The following is a 20,697-nucleotide window of genomic DNA, read 5'->3' on the forward strand; positions in this document are numbered from 1 at the left end:
ATACAGGGTGACGCTCTAAGTTGGTGCCTTTGTTCAGAAGGAAAGCACCGTGGAAACCCCACCTCCCAGGAGAAGCGGGCATGTGCAGACTCTCCCCCAGGGCCTGCAGTGGTATTAGTAGAGCCACTTACCTGTTGGCACCGCCTGTTGAAATGAAGGTGGTTAAAGACTGGCCCTGGAGTGGACTTGCTTCTGCACAAATGCACACACTCAGCTGTGCCTGAGGGTCCCCGGCGTCCACCTCCTGCCCTCTCCTCATCCCCTTCAGCCTACCTGCAAGAGAAGATGGAGGCATAAAAGAAGATGGCCATTTGGGAATGGATGCTGCAAAGAGGTGGTGCTCAAAAATGATCCCTGGACCTGCAGCCTCAGCATTGCCTGGGAATTTATTAAAAATGCAAATTCTCAGGGCCCACCCCAGACCTATTGAGTCAGAAACTCCAGGGTTGTGGCCCAGAAACCTGTGTTTTAACAAGACCTTAGGGCTTCCCTGGTGGCGCAGCAGTTGAGAGTCCGCCTGCCAATGCAGGGGACATGGGTTCGTGCCCCAGTCCAGGAAGATCCCACATGCCACAGAGTGGCTGGGCCCGTGAGCCATGGCTGCTGGGCCTGTGCATCCGGAGCGACGGGAGAGGCCACAGCAGTGAGAGGCCCACGTACCGCAAAAAAAACAAAAAACAAAAAAACAAAAAAACAAACAAACAAACAAAAAAAAAACAAGACCTTATAGCTACTAGAGGTGTTTTTTCTGCTTTTTTTTTTCTGATGCATATGTCCTTTTTTTTTTTTAACATCTTTATTGGAATATAATTGCTTTACAATGGTGTGTGTTTAATGGACGGATTCTTCCATCTCTTTGTACCTCCCGCCGCCCCTCAGCCCATTACACTTGACACACAGCTAGTACCAGATGAAGCCTGTCCTAAAGCATCTGCAGACACACACTTAATAGTTCATTTTTGTAGCCACTAAAGACCCTGCTGATAGGAATAAAGACAAAAGAACAAGACTACAGATACGCCAAGTGATTAAATGAGCAAACAACGCACTAAGCAGCAAACTGAGAAGGCACAGAGCCCAACGAGCTAGTCTTCTAACTGGCAGATACACAGAGCCTGAAGAAACGGCTGGTTCTCAAGTTTAGTATCTATCAGAATCGCCCCAAGGACTTGCTAAACCACAGACTGCTGGGCCACCCTCAGAGAGCCTGATTTAGTAGGTTTGGGCAGGCCCGAGAATTCGCATTTCTGCCAAGTCCTGGGCAATGTTCGCTGCTGATCTGAAACCACTGCCTCCTCACATCAGCATCACATGGGAACTTGCTAGGAATTCAGGCTCTCAGGCCCGGCCCCAGACCTACTGAGTCAGAATCTGCATTTTGTTGTTGTTGTTGTTTGTTTGTTTGTTGGGGGTTTTTTTTGCGGTACGCGGGCCTCTCACTGCTGTGGCCTCTCCCGTTGCGGAGCACAGGCTCCGGACGCTCAGGCTCGGCGGCCATGGCTCACGGGCCCAGCCGCTCCGTGGCATGTGGGATCTTCCCGGACTGGGGCACGAACCCGTGTCCCCTGCATCGGCAGGCGGACTCTCAACCACTGCGCCACCAGGGAAGCCCCAGAATCTGCATTTTAATGACATCTCCAGGGGGTTTGTATGCACACTGCAGTGCAGAGCACTGCTTTAAAGGCACCAGCAGAATTTGAGACTTTGCTGAATCCACAGCCCTAACGCTCTTCATTAGAGCCCTGGAGAGGATCTCACCAACTCTGCTCTCAGACGAAGTGAATGAAATGGTTGCCCGCCCCGCAAAGTCCCTCCTCCCACCCACTCCCCAGAGGCAGAGCTGGGGGGAGGGGAGCAATTGGCCCACCACCACCTTCTTCTAAACGGGTGCCTTTCCAACACTTCTAAACCTAGTATGATAAACAATCGTTAAGACTGCAGGAAAGACGGAGGAAGCCGTGTAGAAGTTGGCTAAAGCACCCACGGTCACAGTCGGAGCGTGATGAGACTCAAGATTCCTCTAACTGGGACTTCCCTGGTGGCGCAGTGGTTAGGAATCCGCCTGCCAATGCAGGGGACACGGGTTCGAGCCCTGGTCCGGGAAGATCCCACGTGCCACGGAGCAACTAAGCCTGTGCACCACAACTACTGAGCCTGCACTCTAGAGCCCGCAGGCCGCAACTGCTGAGCCCACGAGCCACAACTACTGAAGCCCACTCACCTAGAAGTCTGTGCTCCACAATAAGAGAAGCCACCGCAATGAGAAGCCCACACACCGCAACGAAGAGTAGCCCCCGCTCACCGCAACTAAAGAAAGCCCGCGCGCAGCAACGAAGACCCCACGCAGCCAAAAATTAATTAATTAATTTTAAAAAAAAGATTCCTCTAACTGTGAAGGTCAGGACTCAGATATGTCCCCTTGGGGCTGCAGGGCTCCAACCACCACCCCAGACACTGGCTGCTACAGACACTGGCTGCTATAGAAACTGGCCACTTCCCAGTGTCACCACCTGCAAAATGGTGCCTTTAGGTGGCCAGGGGCAGGTCCCCTCCTTCAGCCCCGCTCCAGCTCCCCCCAAGCCACTGAGTCTAGAGCCCAAGCCTCAGTCAGGCCTGGAGTGAGGAGGCAGACCGGCCTCCCTGGGATCAAGCAACCAGCTCAGACCCTGCCCCAGCATGAACCCCCTTCCCAGATGACTTGAGATGGGGTACATCACTTTCCTATAGGTGGTTCTTATGTTTTCTTGGCCTCAAAAAAGGCAATGACAAAATCGTTTCATATTGGCAAGTTTGGAATGTCACTCAGCAGAGAGCTGAAGGGGAGGCTTAGTGAAAACAAGCATTCTGACGAAAGCTAATGGAAGTTACATTTGAAAGAACGCATTCTCAGCAAAGGAAACCAGGAGACATCTCACTGGGGGGTGTTCAGAAAATATCAGGGCCCAGGTGGCACAATTCCAGAGACCATTGTGCACGGAAAACAACGTGAATGAGGCCCCCTGACACTGTTCGACACAGAGGCCCTGGTGAGTGTGGCATCCTCAGTCTAACCCCTTCTTTGGGCGAGTCCTGCCTCAGGTCAGAGGTGATTATACTGTGACGTCACGAGGGCCTGCTGGATCTGAAGCAATCCCAAGTTTGGGATCTCCCAAACCTCTCATACTGTGCCTCAACACGTTGCCCTGACACTCCAGCAAAATCACACTGCTGTTGGAGAAACTGCTTTGTGCAATTCAAGATTCCTACAGTGTCACCAGCACCCTCTTGCAACAATGCCCATAAGTTACGTAACACCAGCCAGGCCTCATCACACACATGTGCAGATGAGTTATAACTGTGAAATGATGGCCACTGTGCAACCAGACATACTAATTACCCACTAGTCTGGAAGAGTCTGAGCACGGCAGGCCTGGCCACCAGGGACAGAGGAGAAGTGAGCACATAGAGAAGGCGATGGTGGCCCTTGGGCTTTATTCTCAGTACCAACGCCAGTCCAATTATGCATAAATAACCTTAACTAGCTGACATTTTCCAAGATGTCAGAAAAAAAATAATAACTTATTTTCAGGAACTTCTGAACTAAAGGTAGGACAAAGCATTGGTTTCAGTCTTGAATGAAAAACTGGTTTCTTAGCAACCTAGGCCAGAATGTGATTTCAGAAGAAAAGAGTTCCTTGTGGTGAAAAAACATTTCCTTACTGTTTCAATTGTTAAAAAATTGTATCATATTATGACCCATGGGAAATTCAGTTCACCTTTAAGAAAAAGCCAAACCAAACAGCAAAAGAAACAGATGAAATACTATATTAGATATGGATCTAGTGGAAATGAATACACACTAAAGAAATAGATCCAAATCATTCCCATTGATTTTTTTTTGCATTGTTTTACCTCAACCATCATCAAAATTCTAAAGGCATAAACTTTGCAAGACATTTAGAAATGTCCTTATCAGTGCTACTTGGTATCAAGGTAAGGGGAGGAACCTATTAAGCAATACCTTTTCTTCTGGAGATGAATCTGTATCAGGGGCAGTTTTCAGGTTGTTGGTGCACCCACCTTCATTTGTCAGATTGTGTTGGCAAGGGTTTTAGAAGCTGTGAAAACCCCACCAGTAAAGGAAAGCACATTTTTCACAGATTTTTCTAGACACAATTACTCCATGACTTGCTGAGTTGGGGGATAGCTCCTGTATTTGTTTTCTATGGCCGCATAACAGATTGTCACAAATCTAGCAGCTTAAAACAACACAAATGTCTTATCTCAGTTGCCGTGGGTCAGGAGTCCAAAAGGTACTAAATTGGGTTCTTGGTTCAGGCTCCCACAGGCTGAAATCAACATGCCAGCCAGCTGCGTCCTCATCTGGAGGCTGAACTGGGGAAAGATTATCTTCGAACTCCCTCATTGTGTTAACAACATTCATTTCCTGGCAGCCATTTCACTGACGTATCATTTTCTTGGCAACTGACAACAGGGGACCAATTTTAGCAACGAAAGACCACTCTCAGGTCCTTACCCAGTGATCCATCATAGACAGTTCACTGTTGTTACTATCGACTCCTCAGGGCCAGCAGAAGAATATCTCTCCCATTTAAAATCTCTCCTAACTTCTTTTAAGGCCTCTGCTGATTGGGTCAGGCCCACCCAGGATAATCTCCCTTTTTAGTAACTCAAAGTCAACTGATTAGGGACATTAATTAGATCTGCAAAATATCTTCTGCTATATGACATGACAATTGTTAGAATGACAGTCCATCATATTTACAAGACTTAATCACAGTTGAAGGGAGGGGATTGCCCAGGGGGTATAGCAAAAAGGGTGGGAATCTTAGGGACCATCTTCAAATTCTATGTACCATAGCCCCTCACTTGTGTCCCATAGATTCTGATCTGTTGATTGAGGATAACACTCCATTTCCAAGACTGTTATAAGCTTTACAGGACTGCTTTTCACTCATTAGAAAAAAGTACGACCAGTGTTATTTCATATTGTTAAAAAAAAGAAACAGGCCCCAAATTGATTCACTTGTGCTAAACTCACGTCAGCAAACCAAGACTTAATATCTAACCTACTTGTAGTTTCAGCTTCTCCCAGCAATATGACCTTTAACTAGTTAATCTGGAATTACCTGATCAGCTCTGGTGAAGTAATCTGCATGATGAACACCCCCCTTCCCCAAAGGAAGGTGACATGCCTGAAACAATCTATAAAAGCCTTCCATTCTGTTGAGCTCCTTGAAGCTCCTGTCTGCTAGATGGGATGCTGCCAGAGTCATGAATTGTTGAATAAAGCCAATTAGAGCCTCAAATTTACTCAGCTGAATTTTGTTTTTTAACAATATTAATCCTCATTGGGTTCCACTGTGGTATTATTGTCCTAAGTCCCTGTTCACTATGGAAGCTTATGATAAGGAACTCTGATGCATCTCCCTGTTACTGTATCTTTAGCCACACTGCATCCATAAAGTGCTTTTTATCACACAGCTTCAACTTCTGTTCCACCACTTAGTGTGAAACTTCAAAGCACTTGGAGGGGCTGCTTTATAGTGGATCCACCTGGAGACCTGCAATCAACACATTTGGGGCTTCTGCTGTCTGTAACCCAGCCCTGCAAGGTATCAGAGCATGATAAACACATCCTGAGTCCCAAATGGTGGGGTGACAGCCACTGTTGGTACCTGAGATTTTAGATGGTAGGCAGATAGTTCTGTTTTTAATTGCAATTTATATGTTTTAGAAAAATATGTCACTACTCAAACCCATGATTTTAAGGCATAAGCAAGGCTAAAGAATGAATTTAAGATTTTTTTAAAGTGAGTTGATTAGAAAGTACTTTTAAAATAACAGTACAAGTGGCTAGGATATAGCGAAAATCAAGATGGTGTTACTCCAATGCGGGAAACTTTGGCATATGAGATATTGACTGGTGACTAAGTAGTGTGAATGAACTAGCAGATTCAGTAAGTATAGAATAAATTATCCTAAGCGAGTCAGGCTTCGTTCTCACGAACATCTACAGAAGCCCACCAAGTGCCAAGCCTACCACGTGCGGGCAGTTGACTGCATGTAATACAGGCCCAATTAAGCAGGTCTCAAACCAGACTCAGACTGTTGGGGTCGAAAGCTGGAGTGTGAGGGTAGAAGGTGAAGCGTTGTGGGGCGTGGCCAAACACCCTGCAGGTGCGTGCGGGAGCGTGGCTGGGGAGGGGCGGGTCCTAGCGGCGGAAGGCGGAAGCTGCTGCAGAGTCACCTGATTCAAGTAACATGGCTGTTACCCTTTAAGAACTGCGGTGCGGGTTCCGAGTGGGACTTCTGACCGCTTGGGCGGTCGAGGGCAGGTGTGCGGAGACGGGGAGCTGGCCCCGGTTCCGAGGCGGCGGCGGCGGCGGCGGCGGAGCGAGACAGGCGGCCCGGGGCGGCGTGGTCCATGAGCCGGCGCCGGAGGCAGTGCGGAGCCGCAGACTCCCCTAGCCCCGGCGCGGCCCGGGCTGCCGCGGGCTGAGGAGGCGCGGGGCTCCGGGGAACGCCCCGAGCTGCCACCATGAACCCCGAGAAGGATTTCGCGCCGCTCACGCCCAACACCATGCGCGCCCTGAATGACAAGCTCTACGAAAGCTGAAGGTGGCAGCGCTGGAGATAGACAGGTAAGAGCCGCGGGCACCCGGGATAGGCGTGGAGAGCGGAGCCGGGACTCCTTCCTGGTTCTGCAGGGGTCCCGCTCCTCCGGGCAGCTCCTCACGCCTTTGCAGCCAGTGTTGGTACTCCAGGTTTCAGGCCCTTAGGGCCGTGCTTAAGAGCAGGAGATTGGCAGTCCCAGCTTTGCTTCTGACTCTGTGACGTGGGCCAAGTTCTTTAACCTACTGATACCCCAAAGGGCTGCCGTGAGAATGAAGCGACGTAATATATGTGTGCTGCTCAGGGCTGCGGTGAGAATGAAGCGCCGTAACGTATATCTGGTGCTTAACACAGTGCCTGGCACATGGTGCGTCCTCAGTGTGGTCTCCATCAAAACGAGCAAATCAGAGACTGGCCTCTGATGCGAGGGAGATGGGAAGCGTGAGAATTTGCTAAGGATGTTGACCTGCCTCATTTCTTACCCAGCTTCTGAGAAGTGAAAGGGATAGTTAGTTGACCAGGTGGAGAAATAAGCCAAAACCTCAAGGCTCAGAGGGCTGTTTGTTTTACCTCTGTCAATATCACGCTTCCCTGCAAGCGGAAGTAGGAATAATTTGACCTTTCTTGTTTCTGCAGTATTATTACGGGTTCAGTAGGACCCTCTTATCTGTGGGAGATACGTCCCCAGACACCCAGTGGATGCCTGAAACCTTGCATGGTAGCAAACTTTATATATACTGTTTTTTCCTATACATACATATGTATGATAAAGTTTAATTTATAAATTAGGCACAGTAAGAGAATATCCCAATGGCCAGCATCACTAGCCTTGCACTTTAGGGCCATTATTAAGTAAAATAAGGGCTATTTGAACATAAGCACTGCGATACCGACAGTCGATCTGATAACCCTACTAGATGGGTAGATATCATATACAGCATAGATGTGCTGGAGAAACGGATGATTCATGTTCTGGTGGGACAGCAGGAGATTTCATCTCACCACTCAGAACAGCATATAGTTTAAAACTTAGAAATTGTTTATTTCTGGAATTTTCCATTTAATATTTTGGACCTGCAGTTGACCACCAGTAACTGAAACCTCGGATGACGGGGGACCACTGTATGTGTAACCATGATCTGACGTTTTGCTGTTTTCACAATCTACAAAACAAGATGTTTGTGAACATTTTATTAAGATTTGTCTGCTGTTATCTTACTTTTGTATTTTTTCCAGCCAAATCGTGATAAAGTCTGGTGGGTGGGTCATTTCAGAAGAGTGGAAAAGAGCAGGCTGTGAAACTGAAAGAATGCCAGTCTGGGTGTCAGGAAATACGGACTGTAGTCCTGCCCTGTCCAGTAGGGTAGCCACTGGCCATGCTTGGCTGTTTACATTTAAATTATTAAAGACAAAATAAAAAATTTAAATCGAGTTCTTCAGTCACACTACCCATATCTGACATATTCAGTAGCCACCTGTGGCTGTCAGATACCATAATGGACAGTGCAGAGTTTAGAACATTTCCGGCACTACCGAATGCTCTCTTGGACCCCTCTAATCTAGTCTGTGGTGTGACATTCTTTGACCTCCAGCAAATTCCTCAACTCAGGGTTTCTTAATCTCAGCAATGTTGACATTTGGGGACAGATAATTCTTGGTTGTGGTGGGCTGTCCTGTGCATTATAGGGTTTTTAGCAGCGTCCCAGGTCTCTGTCCACTAACACCAGTAGCTTTCCATCAGTTGTACAACCAACAATCTCTCCAGAAACACTGCCTAATGTCCCGTGGGGATGGACAGTCACCCCGGTTGAGAACCACTGCTTTAACTGCTTTGGGTTTTAGTTTCCTCCTCGGCTAAATGGTTTGGATTTTGCTAAGAGGACCCTCACGTTCGGCTCTAACATCCAGTATGTCCAGAACCACCTAGCTGCTTCTCTCATCAAGCACCACTTTCTTGAATGCTCTCTTTTCCCACCACTAGTGGTGGTTACCCTGACTCTCACCAGTGCCAGCAAGTCGTAATGATAAGTATTGCTATAATGAGTAGGAGACCCAGAGCTGATGTATAGACTTGGCTCCATATCCGTGGTTTTATCAGCTGATGCTACAGTGACACCTGTTTTGTCCATCACCCACTCTGTTTCTCAGGAATGTGCAGTTTTATCATAGCTTGAGTCATCGGTTGAGTCCTTGAATAGAGGTGTTCATCTCAGCATTATTGTTGCCTCCAACACATCTTGTGTAAGTGCTCTCACTCTGCAGGCTGTTCTGCAAGGGCTTTGTCTTTAATGGGGTTCATCTTGTGTTTGACATTGCCCTTGGCTTGTGGAATCAGGGAAACCCCTTAGGGCCTTCACTGGACTATAAACTCCTTAAGAGCAGAGACCCTGTTTTATTTATCCTCAGCATTTAGCACAGTGCCTGGCAGCATTTGACGGTTGGCATCTAAATGAATGAATGTTCATACATTCTTGGCAGGGAAATAACATTGCAGTCTAAGGACCTCGCTACTCAGAAGTGTAGCCCGCAGACCAGCAGCATCAGGATCCCCTGGGGACTTGCTAGGAACAGATTCTCCAGCCTCACCCCAAACCTATGGATCAGAATCTGCATATTTAACATGATCCCTGGTGCACATTAGAGTTGGAGGAGCACTGGCCTAGAAGACTCTACACTCAGTTTGGAGCCTTCTTCAGACATGTTTGGGATGAGGAGTGTCCTGTTTGATATCAGGGACAGAGGGACTTGTGCTTCACCTGGGAGCTTTCTAGTGTCTCTGCTTATAAGGACACTGATCCTATTGGATCAGGGCCACACCTATATGACCTCACTTAACCTTAATTACTTCCCCATAGGCCCTCTCTCCAAATACTGCCACCAGGGTTGTATGAATTGGGGTAGGGTGGAACAATTCAGTCCATACCATTGATCATTTTAAAAAGTGATCACGTGTAAAACACTGTCTGCCTTATTTGCGGGGAGGAGGATTTGGCCCTTGTACATCCCTCATCTCATTTATTTTGTGCAGCTGCCCTATGAGCTAGGTAGTGTTACCCCATTTCACAGATGAGGAAACAGAGGCTCCTTGAGGGTAAGGAATCATCCCAAGCTTCACAGCTAGAACCTGGATCTAAAAACTCAGGTTCTTCTGTCTCAAAAGGCTTCCCCACTACATGAATCGTTTTCCCTTCCGAAAGCAGAACATATACTTAATAAGTTTCATACTTGAACACCCCCATGGTAGTTTTAACTGCCACTTTTCTGTTTTCTGGAAACCATCTGTCTGCTCGAGTGGCAGAACCAGTACTGCATGGGGTGCTGGAGTGAGGGATTAAAACTCCTAATAAGAGGAGGGTGTTTTATCTTGATGACAGGCCTCTCAGACACTAAAAACGCAGAGACGGATGCTTGGCTCGACTGAAGGACCCCAGACTCTAGACTCTGAAGACGGGGCTGTGTTAAGTGACCAGGATCTGATGGCTAAATGTGTGAGCCTGCTGTGCACAGTCCTGGAGAGCCTTTACCCCACAGCCTGGCTCCAACACACCCACACAGCTTTCTCAAGGATAAGGCCCTGAGGCTAAGATTTTAGAATGGCTGTGGCAGGTTTTGCGGGCCCTGGGTGTCAGGGGTTATAGTCCCTGATGAGTCCCGAGGACAGGGATGGTGAGACCCCAGGCCTGCTCTCCGGGAGAGTCTAGCGTGGGGGAGAAACGCCAGCAGGCGTTCTGATAAGTGTGGTGGGTGCTCCCTCGCTGCGGTGACAGGGCCCTCACTGCAGGCTGGGAGAGATGATGCCCTTCGTGGTGACCAGGGATGGGCTCACTGGCAAGTCTCTGGTGTTCCTGAACTTTGAGTTCCCAAAGCCAGCACATGGAGGTGCCCAGGCCCCGCGCCCTGAGAACACCGAAGCCCAAGGAGGGGCTCCAGGATCAGAGCTCCTGAGGGATGAGTCCCTGCCTGCTGGGGAAGGCAGGGTGGGGAGGGTGGCGTGGGGAGCCGGGATCCCTGGGGCTCTGTGATCAGATCAGGGTTGAACTGCTGAGTTTGACCTGGCCTTTTGGAGCCTGCCACCTCTGTAGGGAGACACTGTTTATTACCAAGTGACTTCAGGCAGATTTTGGAGTGTGGGCCAGAATTCCACCCGGCAGATTGCCTCATTCAGGGGTCACAGACTGGCAGCCAGGGGCTATGTCCTGCCGGCAGACCTGTTTGGTTTGGCCTGGATCCCAGGGTATTTTTTTTAATAATACTTTTTTTCCTCCCTCTCTTGTGGAAGGGTTGGCGTGTTTTCATTGTTTGAGGTAAGCGTGATTTTGCTATTGTCGTTTTTTGTTTGTTTTATTTTGGGGGTGGGGGTGTTGCTTTTTTTTAAATTTATTTTATTGACGTGTAGTTGATTTACAGTGTTGTGTTCATTTCTGCTGTGCAGCAAAGTGATTCAGTTGCACAAAAATATACATTCTTTTTTTAATATTCTTTTAAAAATATTTTTAAATATTCTTTTTTTAAATATCCTATGGTTTATCATAGGATACTGAATATAGTCCTCTGCACTATACAGTTGGATCTTGTTGTTTATCCATTTTGTAAAAAATAGTTTACATCTGCTAATTCCAACCTTCCACTCCATCCCTCTCCCACCCCGCCCCCCCTCGGCAACCACAAGTCTGTTCTCTGTGTCCCTGAGTCTCTTTTCGTTTCGTAGATAGGTTCATTGTGTCATATTTTAGATTCCACATATAAGTGATATCATACGGTATTTGTCTTTCTCTTTCTGACTTCACTTAGTATGATAATCTCTAGTTGCATCCATGTTGCTGCAAATGGCATCATTTCGTTCTTTTTTATGGCTGAGTATTATTCCATGGTATATATGTACCACATCTTCTTTATCCATTCATCTGTGGATGGACATTTAGGTTGTTTCCATGTCTTGGCTATTGTGAATAGTGCTCCTATGAACATATGGGTGCAGATTAGAATTTTGTCTGGATATATGCCAGGGAATGGGATTGCTGGATCATATGGTAGTTCTATTTTCAGTTTTCTGAGAACCTCCATACTGTTTTTCCACAGTGGCTGCACCAACTTACATTCCCACCAACTGTGCAGGAGGGTTACCTTATTTCCACACCCTCTCCAGAATTTGTTATTTGTAGTTTTTAATCATGGCCATTCTTTTTTTTTTTTTTTTTTTAACATCTTTATTGGGGTATAATTGCTTTACAATGGTGTGTTAGTTTCTGCTTTATAACAAAGTGAATCAGTTATACATATACATATGTTCCCATATCTCTTCCCTCTTGCGTCTCCCTCCCTCCCACCCTCCCTATCCCACCCCTCCAGGCGGTCACAAAGCATGGAGCTGATCTCCCTGTGCTATGCGGCTGCTTCCAACTAGCTATCTACCTTACGTTTGTTTGGTAGTGTATATATGTCCATGCCTCTCTCGCGCTTTGTCACAGCTCACCCTTCCCTCTCCCCATATCCTCCAGTCCGTTCTCCAGTAGGTCTGTGTCTTTATTCCTGTCTTACCCCTAGGTTCTTCATGACATTTTTTTTCTTAAATTCCATATATATGTGTTAGCATACGGTATTTGTCTTTCTCTTTCTGACTTACTTCACTCTGTATGACAGACTCTAGGTCTATCTACCTCATTACAAATAGCTCAATTTCGTTTCATTTTATGGCTGAGTAATATTCCATTGTATATATGTGCCACATCTTCTTTATCCATTCAACCGATGATGGGCACTTAGGTTGTTTCCATCTCGGGGCTATTGTAAATAGAGCTGCAATGAACATTTTGGTACATGACTCTTTTTGAATTATGGTTTTCTCAGGGTATATGCCCAGTAGCGGGATTGCTGGGTCATATGGTAGTTCTATTTGTAATTTTTTAAGGAACCTCCATACTGTTCTCCATAGTGGCTGAATCAATTCACATTCCCACCAGCAGTGCAGGAGTGTTCCCTTTTCTCCACACCCTCTCCAGCATTTATTGTTTCTAGATTTTTTGATAATGGCCATTCTGACTGGTGTGAGATGATATCTCATTGTAGTTTTGATTTGCATTTCTCTAATGATTAATGATGTTGAGCATTCTTTCATGTGTTTGTTGGCAGTCTGTATATCTTCTTTGGAGAAATGTCTATTTAGGTCTTCTGCCCATTTTTGGATTGGGTTGTTTGTTTTTTTGTTATTGAGCTGCATGAGCTGCTTGTAAATTTTGGAAATTAATCCTTTGTCAGTTGCTTCATTTGCAAATATTTTCTCCCATTCTGAGGGTTGTCTTTTGGTCTTGTTTATGGTTTCCTTTGCTGTGCAAAAGCTTTGACGTTTCATTAGGTTCCATTTGTTTATTTTTGTTTTTATTTCCATTTCTCTAGGAGGTGGGTCAAATAGGATCTTGCTGTGATTTATGTCATAGAGTGTTCTGCCTATGTTTTCCTCTAAGTTTGATAGTTTCTGGCCTTACATTTAGGTCTTTAATCCATTTTGAGCTTATTTTTGTGTATGGTGTTAGGGAGTGATCTAATCTCATACTTTTACATGTACCTGTCCAGTTTTCCCAGCACCACTTATTGAAGAGGCTGTCCTTTCTCCACTGTACATTCCTGCCTCCTTTATCAAAGATAAGGTGACCGTATGTGTGTGGGTTTATCTCTGGGCTTTCTATCCTGTTCCATTGATCTATCTGTTTTTGTGCCGGTACCATACTGTCTTGATTACTGTAGCTTTGTAGTATAGTCTGAAGTCAGGGAGCCTGATTCCTCCAGCTCCGTTTTTCGTTCTCAAGATTGCTTTGGCTATTCGGGGTCTTTTGTGTTTCCATACAAATTGTGAAATTTTTTGTTCTAGTGCTGTGAAAAATGCCATTGGTAGTTTGATAGGGATTGCATTGAATCTGTAGATTGCTTTGGGTAGTAGAGTCCTTTTCACAATGTTGATTCTTCCAATCCAAGAACATGGTATATCTCTCCATCTATTTGTATCTTCTTTAATTTCTTTCATCAGTGTCTTATAACTTTTTGCATACAGGTCTTTTGTCTCCTTAGGTTGGTTTATTCCTAGATATTTTATTCTTTTTGTTGCAGTGGTAAATGGGAGTGTTTTCTTGATTTCATGTTCAGATTTTTCATCATTAGTGTATAGGAATGCAAGAGATTTCTCTGCATTAATTTTGTATCCTGCAACTTTACCAAATTCATTGATTAGCTCTAGTAGTTTTCTGGTAGCATCTTTAGGATTCTCTATGTATAGTATCATGTCATCTGCAAACAGTGACAGCTTTACTTCTTCTTTTCCGATTTGGATTCCTTTTATTTCCTTTTCTTCTCTGATTGCTGTGGCTAAAACTTCCAAAACTATGTTGAATAAGAGTGGTGAGAGTGGACAACCTTGTCTTGTTCCTGATCTTAGTGGAAATGCTTTCAGTTTTTCACCATTGAGGATGATGTTGGCTGTGGGTTTGTCATATATGGCCTTTATCATGTTGAGGAAAGTTCCCGCTATGCCTACTTTCTGCAGGGTTTTTATCATAAATGGGTATTGAATTTTGTCAAAAGCTTTCTCTGCATCTATTGAGATGATCATATGGTTTTTCTCCTTCACTTTGTTAATATGGTTTATCACATTGATTGATTTGCATATATTGAAGAATCCTTGCATTCCTGGAATAAACCCCACTTGATCATGGTGTATGGTCCTTTTCATGTGCTGTTGGATTCTGTTTGCTAGTATTTTGCTGAGGATTTTTGCATCTGTGTTCATCAGTGATATTGGCCTGTAGTTTTCTTTCTTTGTGACATCCTTGTCTGGTTTTGGTATCAAGGTGATGGTGGCCTTGTAGAATGAGTTTGGGAGTGTTCCTCCCTCTGCTATATTTTGGAAGAGTTTGAGAAGGATAGGTGTTAGCTCTTCTCTAAATGTTTGATAGAATTCGCCTGTGAAGCCGTCTGGTCCTGGGCTTTTGTTTGTTGGAAGGTTTTTAAGCATAGTTTCAATTTCAGTGCTTGTGATTGGTCTGTTCATATTTTCTGTTTCTTCCTGATTCAGTCTTGGCAGGTTGTGCATTTCTAAGATTTTGTCCATTTCTTCCAGGTTGTCCATTTTATTGGCATCGAGTTGCTTGTAGTAGTCTTTCATGATCTTTTGTATTTCTGCAGTGTCAGTTGTTACTTCTCCTTTTTCATTTCTAAATCCATTGATTTGAGTCTTTTCCCTTTTGTTTTTTTGATGAGCCTGGCTAATGGTTTATCTATTTTATCTTCTCAAAGAACCAGCTTTTAGTTTTATTGATCTTTGCTATTGTTTCCTTCATTTCTTTTTCATTTATTTCTGATGTGATTTTTATGATTTCTTTCCTTCTGCTAACTTTGGGGTTTTTTTGTTCTTCTTTCTCTAATTGCTTTAGGTGCAAGGTTAGGTTGTTTATTTGATATATTTCCTGTTTCTTAAGGTGCGTTTGTATTGCTATAAACTTCCCTCTTAGAGCTGCTTTTGCTGCATCCCATAGGTTTTGGGTCATCGTGTCTCCATTGTCACTTGTTTCTAGGTATTTTTTTATTTCCTCTTTGATTTCTTCAGTGATCACTTCGTTATTAAGTAGTGTATTGTTTAGCCTCCATGTGTTTGTATTTTTTACAGATCTTTTCCTGTAATTGATATCTAGTCTCATGGCGTTGTGGTCGGAAAAGATACTTGATACAATTAAATTTACCAAGGCTTGATTTGTGACCCAAGATATGATCTGTCCTGGAGAATGTTCCATGAGCACTTGAGAAAAATGTGTATTCTGTTGTTTTTGGATGGAATGTCCTATAAATATCAATTAAGTCCATCTTGTTTAATGTATCATTTAAAGCTTGTGTTTCCTTATTTATTTTCATTTTGGATGATCTGTCCATGGGTGAAAGTGGGGTGTTAAAGTCCCCTACTATGAATGTGTTACTGTCGATTTCCCCTTTTATGGCTGTTAGTATTTGCCTTATGTATTGAGGTGCTCCTATGTTGGATGCATAAATATTTACAATTGTTATATCTTCTTCTTGGATTGATCCCTTGATCATTATATAGTGGCCTTCTTTGTCTCTTCTAATAGTCTTTATTTTAAAGTCTATTTTGTCTGATATGAGAATTGCTACTCCAGCTCTCTTTTGGTTTCCATTTGCATGGAATATCTTTTTCCATTCCCTTACTTTCAGTCTGTATGTGTCTCTAGGTCTGAAGTGGGTCTCTTGTAGACAGCATATATATGGGTCTTGTTTTTATATCCATTCAGCCAATCTGTGTCTTTTGGTGGAAGCATTTAATCCATTTACATTTAAGGTAATTATCGATATGTATGTTCCTATTCCCATTTTCTAAATTGTTTTGGGGTCGTTATTGTAGGTCTTCTCCTTCTCTTGTGTTTCTTGCCTAGAGAAGTTCCTTTAGCATTTGTTGTAAAGCTGGTTTAGTGGTGCTGAACTCTCTCAGCTTTTGCTTGTCTGTAAAGGTTTTAATTTCTCCATCAAATCTGAATGAGATCCTTGCTGGGTAGAGTAATCTTGGTTGCAGGTTTTTCTCCTTCATCACTTTCAATATGTCCTGCCACTCTCTTCTGGCTTGCAGAGTTTCTGCTGAGAGATCAGCTGTTAACCTTATGGGGATTCCCTTGTGTGTTATTTGTTGTTTTTCCCTTGCTGCTTTTAATATGCTTTCTTTGTATTTAATTTTTGACAGTTTGATTAATATGTGTCTTGGCGTATTTCTCCTTGGATTTATCCTGTATGGGACTCTCTGTGCTTCCTGGACTTGATTAACTATTTCCTTTCCCATATTAGGGAAGTTTTCAACTATAATCTCTTCAAATATTTTCTCAGTCCCTTTCTTTTTCTCTTCTTCTTCTGGAACCCCTATAATTCGAATGTTGGTTCATTTAATGTTGTCCCAGAGGTCTCTCAGACTGTCCTCAGTTCTTTTCATTCTTTTTTCTTTATTCTGCTCTGCAGTAGTTATTTCCACTATTTTATTTTCCAGGTCACTTATCCATTCTTCTGCCTCAGTTATTTTGCTGTTGATCCCATCTAGAGTATTTTTCATTTCATTTATTGTGTTGTTCACCATTGTTTGTTTCATCTTTAGTTCCTCTAGGTCCTTGTTAAATGTTTCTTGCATTTTGTCTATTCTATTTCCAAGATTTTTGGATCATCTTTACTATCATTATTCTGAATTCTTTTTCAGGTAGACTGCCTATTTCCTTTTCATTTGTTAGGTCTGGTGGGTTTATATCTGCTCCTTCATCTGTGGTGTGTTTTTCTGTCTTCTCATTTTGCTTATCTTACTGTGTTTGGGGTCTCCTTTTTGCAGGCTGCAGGTTCATAGTTCCTGTTGTTTTTGGTGTCTGTCCCCAGTGGCTAAGGTTGGTTCAGTGGGTTGTGTAGGCTTCCTGGTGGAGGGGACTAGTGCCTGTGTTCTGGTGGATGAGGCTGGATCTTGTCTCTCTGGTGGGCAGGTCCACGTCTGGTGGTGTGTTTTGGGGTGTCTGTGGACTTATTGTGATTTTAGGCAGCATCTCTGCTAATGGGTGGGGTTGTGTTCCTGTTTTGCTAGTTGTTTGGCATAGGGTGTCCCACACTGTAGCTTGCTGGTTGTTGAGTGAAGCTGGGTGCTGGTGTTGAGATGGAGATCTCTGGGAGATTTTTGCCATTTGATATTATGTGGAGCTGGGAGGTCTCTTGTGGACCAGTGTGCTGAAGTTGGCTCTCCCACCTCAGAGGCACAGCACTGACTCCTGGCTGCAGCACCAAGAGCTTTTCATCCACACGGCTCAGAATAAAAGGGAGAAAAAGTAGAGAGAAAGAATTAGTAGAAGAAAGAAAGAAAGAAAGGGAAAGAAAGGAGGGAAGGAAGGAAAAAAGAAAGAAGATAAAGTAAAATAAAATAAAGTAAAATATAATAAAGTTATTAAATTAAAAAATAAGTATTAAGAAAAAAATTTTTTAAATGGACAGATAGAACCTTAGGACAAATGGTGGAAGCAAAGCTATACAGACAAAATCTCACACAGAAGCATACACATACACCCTCACAAAAAGAGGAAAAGGGGAAAAAATCATAAATCTTGCTCTCAAAATCCACCTCCTCAATTTGAGATGATTCGTTGTCTAAAGGAGGGAGGGAGGGAAGGGAGGGAGGGAGGGAGGAAGGGAGGAAGGAAGGTAGGAAGGAAGATAAAGTAAAATAAAATAAAAGTATTAAATTTAATTATTAAGAAAAAATATTAAAAAACAAAAACGGACAGACAGTACCTAGGACAAATGGTGGAAGCAAAGCTATACAGACAAAATCTCACACAGAAGCATACACATACACACTCACAAAAAGAGGAAAAGGGGAAAAAATCATAAATCTTGCTCTCAAAGTCCACCTCAGTGTGGGATGGTTCATTGTCTATTCAGGTATTCCACAGATGCAGGTACATCAAGTTGATTGTGGAGCTTTCATCTGCTGCTCCTGAGACTGCTGGGAGAGATTTCCTTTTCTCTTCTTTGTTCTCACCACTCCCAGGGGCTCAGCTTTGGATTTGGCCCCACCTCTGCGTGTAGGTCGCTGGAGGGCGTCTGTTTTTCGCTCAGACAGGAGGGGTTAAAGGAGCTGCTGATTCGGGGGCTCTGGCTCACTCAGGCTGGGGGGAGGGAGGGGCACGGAGTGCGGGGCGAGCCAGCGGCGGCAGAGGCCGGCGTGACGTTGCACCAGCGTGAGGCACACTGTGCGTTCTCCCGGAGAAGCTGTCCCTGGATCCCGGGACAGTGGCAGTGGCGGGCTGCACAGGCTCCCCGGAAAGGGGGTGTGGATAGTGACCTGTGCTCGTACACAGGCTTCTTGGTGGTGGCAGCAGCAGCTTTAGCATCTCCTGCCCGTCTCTGGGGTCCGTGCTTTAGCCGCGGCTCGCGCCCGTCTCTGGAACTCCTTTAAGCAGCACTCTCAATCCCCTCTCCTCACGCACCAGGAAACAAAGAGGGAAGAAAAAGTCTCTTGCCTCTTCGGCAGCTCCAGACCTTTTCCCAGACTCCCTCCCGGCTAGCCGTGGTGCACTAACCCCTTCAGGCTGTGTTCACGCCGCCAACCCCAGTCCTCTCCCAGTGCTCCGACCGAAGCCCAAGCCTCAGCTCCCAGCCCCGGCTGCCTCGGCGGGGGACCAGACAAGCCTCTCGGGCTGGTGAGTGCTGGTCGGCACCAATCCTCTGTGCGGGAACCTCCCCGCTTTGCCCTCCGCACCCCTGTTGCTGTGCTCTCCTCCGCAGCTCCTGAAGCTCCCCCACTCCGCCACCCGCAGTCTCCGTCCACGAAGGGGCTTCCTAGTGTGTGGAAACCTTTCCTCCTTCACAGCTCCCTCCCACTGGTTCAGGTCCCGTCCCTATTCTTTTGTCTCTGTTTTTTCTTTTGCCCTACCCAGGTGCGTGGGGAGTTTCTTGCCTTTTGGGAGGTCTGAGGTCTTCTGCCAGCATTCAGTAGGTGTTCTGTAGGAGTTGTTCCACATGTAGATGTATTTCTGGTGTATCTGTGGGGAGGAAGGTGATCTTTGCGTCTTACTCTTACGCCATCTTCTCCTCGTCCAATCATGGCCATTCTGACAGTTGTGAGGTGGTACCTCATTGTACTTTTGATTTGAATTTCTCTAATAATTAGCGATTTTGAGCGTCTTTTTAAAAAAAATTTATTGGGACTTCCCTGGTGGTGTAGTGGTTAGGAATCCACCTGCCAGTGCAGGGGACACAGGTTCGAGCCCTGTCTGGGAAGATCCCACATGCTGCAGAGCAACTAAGCCCATGCACCACAAGTACTAAGCCTGCGCTCTAGAGCCCATGAGCCATAACTACTGAGCCCGCGTGCCACAACTACTGAAGCCCGTGCGCCTAGAGCCCATGCTCCGCAACAAGAGAAGCCACCACAATGAGAAGCCCGCACACCACAGTGAAGCGTAGCCCCTGCTTGCCACAACTAGAGAAAGCCTGCGCATAGCAATGAAGACCCAAACGCAGCCAAAAATACATTTATTTAAAAAAATTTTTATTGGAGTATAGTTGATATACAGTTGTGTTAGTTTCAGGTGTACAGCAAAGTGATTCAGTTATGCATATACATATATTCATTCTTTTTCAGATTCTTTTCTCATATAGCTTATCACAGAATATTGAGTAGAGTTCCCTGTGGTGTACCGTAGGTCCCCATTGGTCATCTGTCTTATATGTGCGTGTGTTCATCCCAAGCTCCTGATTTATTCCTCCCCACCATGTTTCCGGTTTGGTAACCATAAGTTTGTTTTTGATATCTATAAGTCTGCTTCTGTTTTGTAAATAAGAACATTTGTATCTTTTTTTAAATTCCACATATGAATGATATCACGTGAAATTTATCTGTCTGACTTCTTCACTTAGTATAATAATCTCTATCTAGGTTGCTGCAAATGGCATTATTTTGTTGTTTTTTATGGCCGAGTAATATTCCATTGTATATATGTACCACATCTTCTTTATCCACCTCTCTGTTGATGGACATTTAGGTTGCTTCCATAACTTGGCTATTGTGCATAGTGCTGCAGTGTACACTGGGGTGCATGTATCCTTTCAGATTATGGTTTTCTCTGGATATATGCCCAGGAGTGAGATTGCTGGATCATATGGTAGCTCTATTTTAAGTTTTTAAAGGAATCTCCATACTGTTCTCCATAGTGGTTGTACCAATTTACAGTCCCACTAACAGTGTAGGAGGATTCCCTGTTTCTCGATCTTGTTTACCCTTTCAAATAACCAGCTCTTGGTTTTGATTTTTAGAATTTTTTAAAAATACCTATTTTATTTATTTCCTCTCTGATCTTTATTATTTCCTTCCTTCTGCTGACTTTTTACACGGTATTTTTTTTCATTTATTTATTTAATTAATTTATTTATTTTTGGCTGTGTCGGGTCTTCATTGCTGTGCGCGGGCTTTCTCTAATTGCAGTAAGCAGGGGCTACTCTTTGTTGTGGTGCGCAGGCTTCTCATTGCGGTGGCTTCTCTTATTGCAGAGCACGGGCTCTAGGCACGCAGGC

At 44.7% G+C, this 20,697-nt stretch overlaps 1 protein-coding gene across 3 annotated transcripts in view; it reads left to right on the forward strand.

Annotated features, from left to right (window-relative positions):
* Positions 1-6,289: 6,289 nt before the first annotated feature.
* LOC116744691 (protein VAC14 homolog) overlaps positions 6,290-20,697 on the forward strand; it is a 31,313-nt gene continuing 16,905 nt past the window's right edge. For 2 of the 3 annotated variants that reach the window (XM_032614771.1, XM_032614770.1), the window contains exon 1: positions 6,290-6,644. Coding sequence is in view for 1 of the 3 variants with exons in the window: in XM_032614770.1 (XP_032470661.1) it covers positions 6,597-6,644 (48 nt within the window). In the remaining 2 variants the exon portion in view is untranslated. The remainder of the gene's footprint in view (positions 6,645-20,697) is intronic. The other variant, XM_032614772.1, reaches the window with a different exon arrangement.

Source organism: Phocoena sinus, chromosome 19 (genome assembly GCF_008692025.1).
Source record: "Phocoena sinus isolate mPhoSin1 chromosome 19, mPhoSin1.pri, whole genome shotgun sequence".
NCBI lineage: Eukaryota > Metazoa > Chordata > Mammalia > Artiodactyla > Phocoenidae > Phocoena > Phocoena sinus.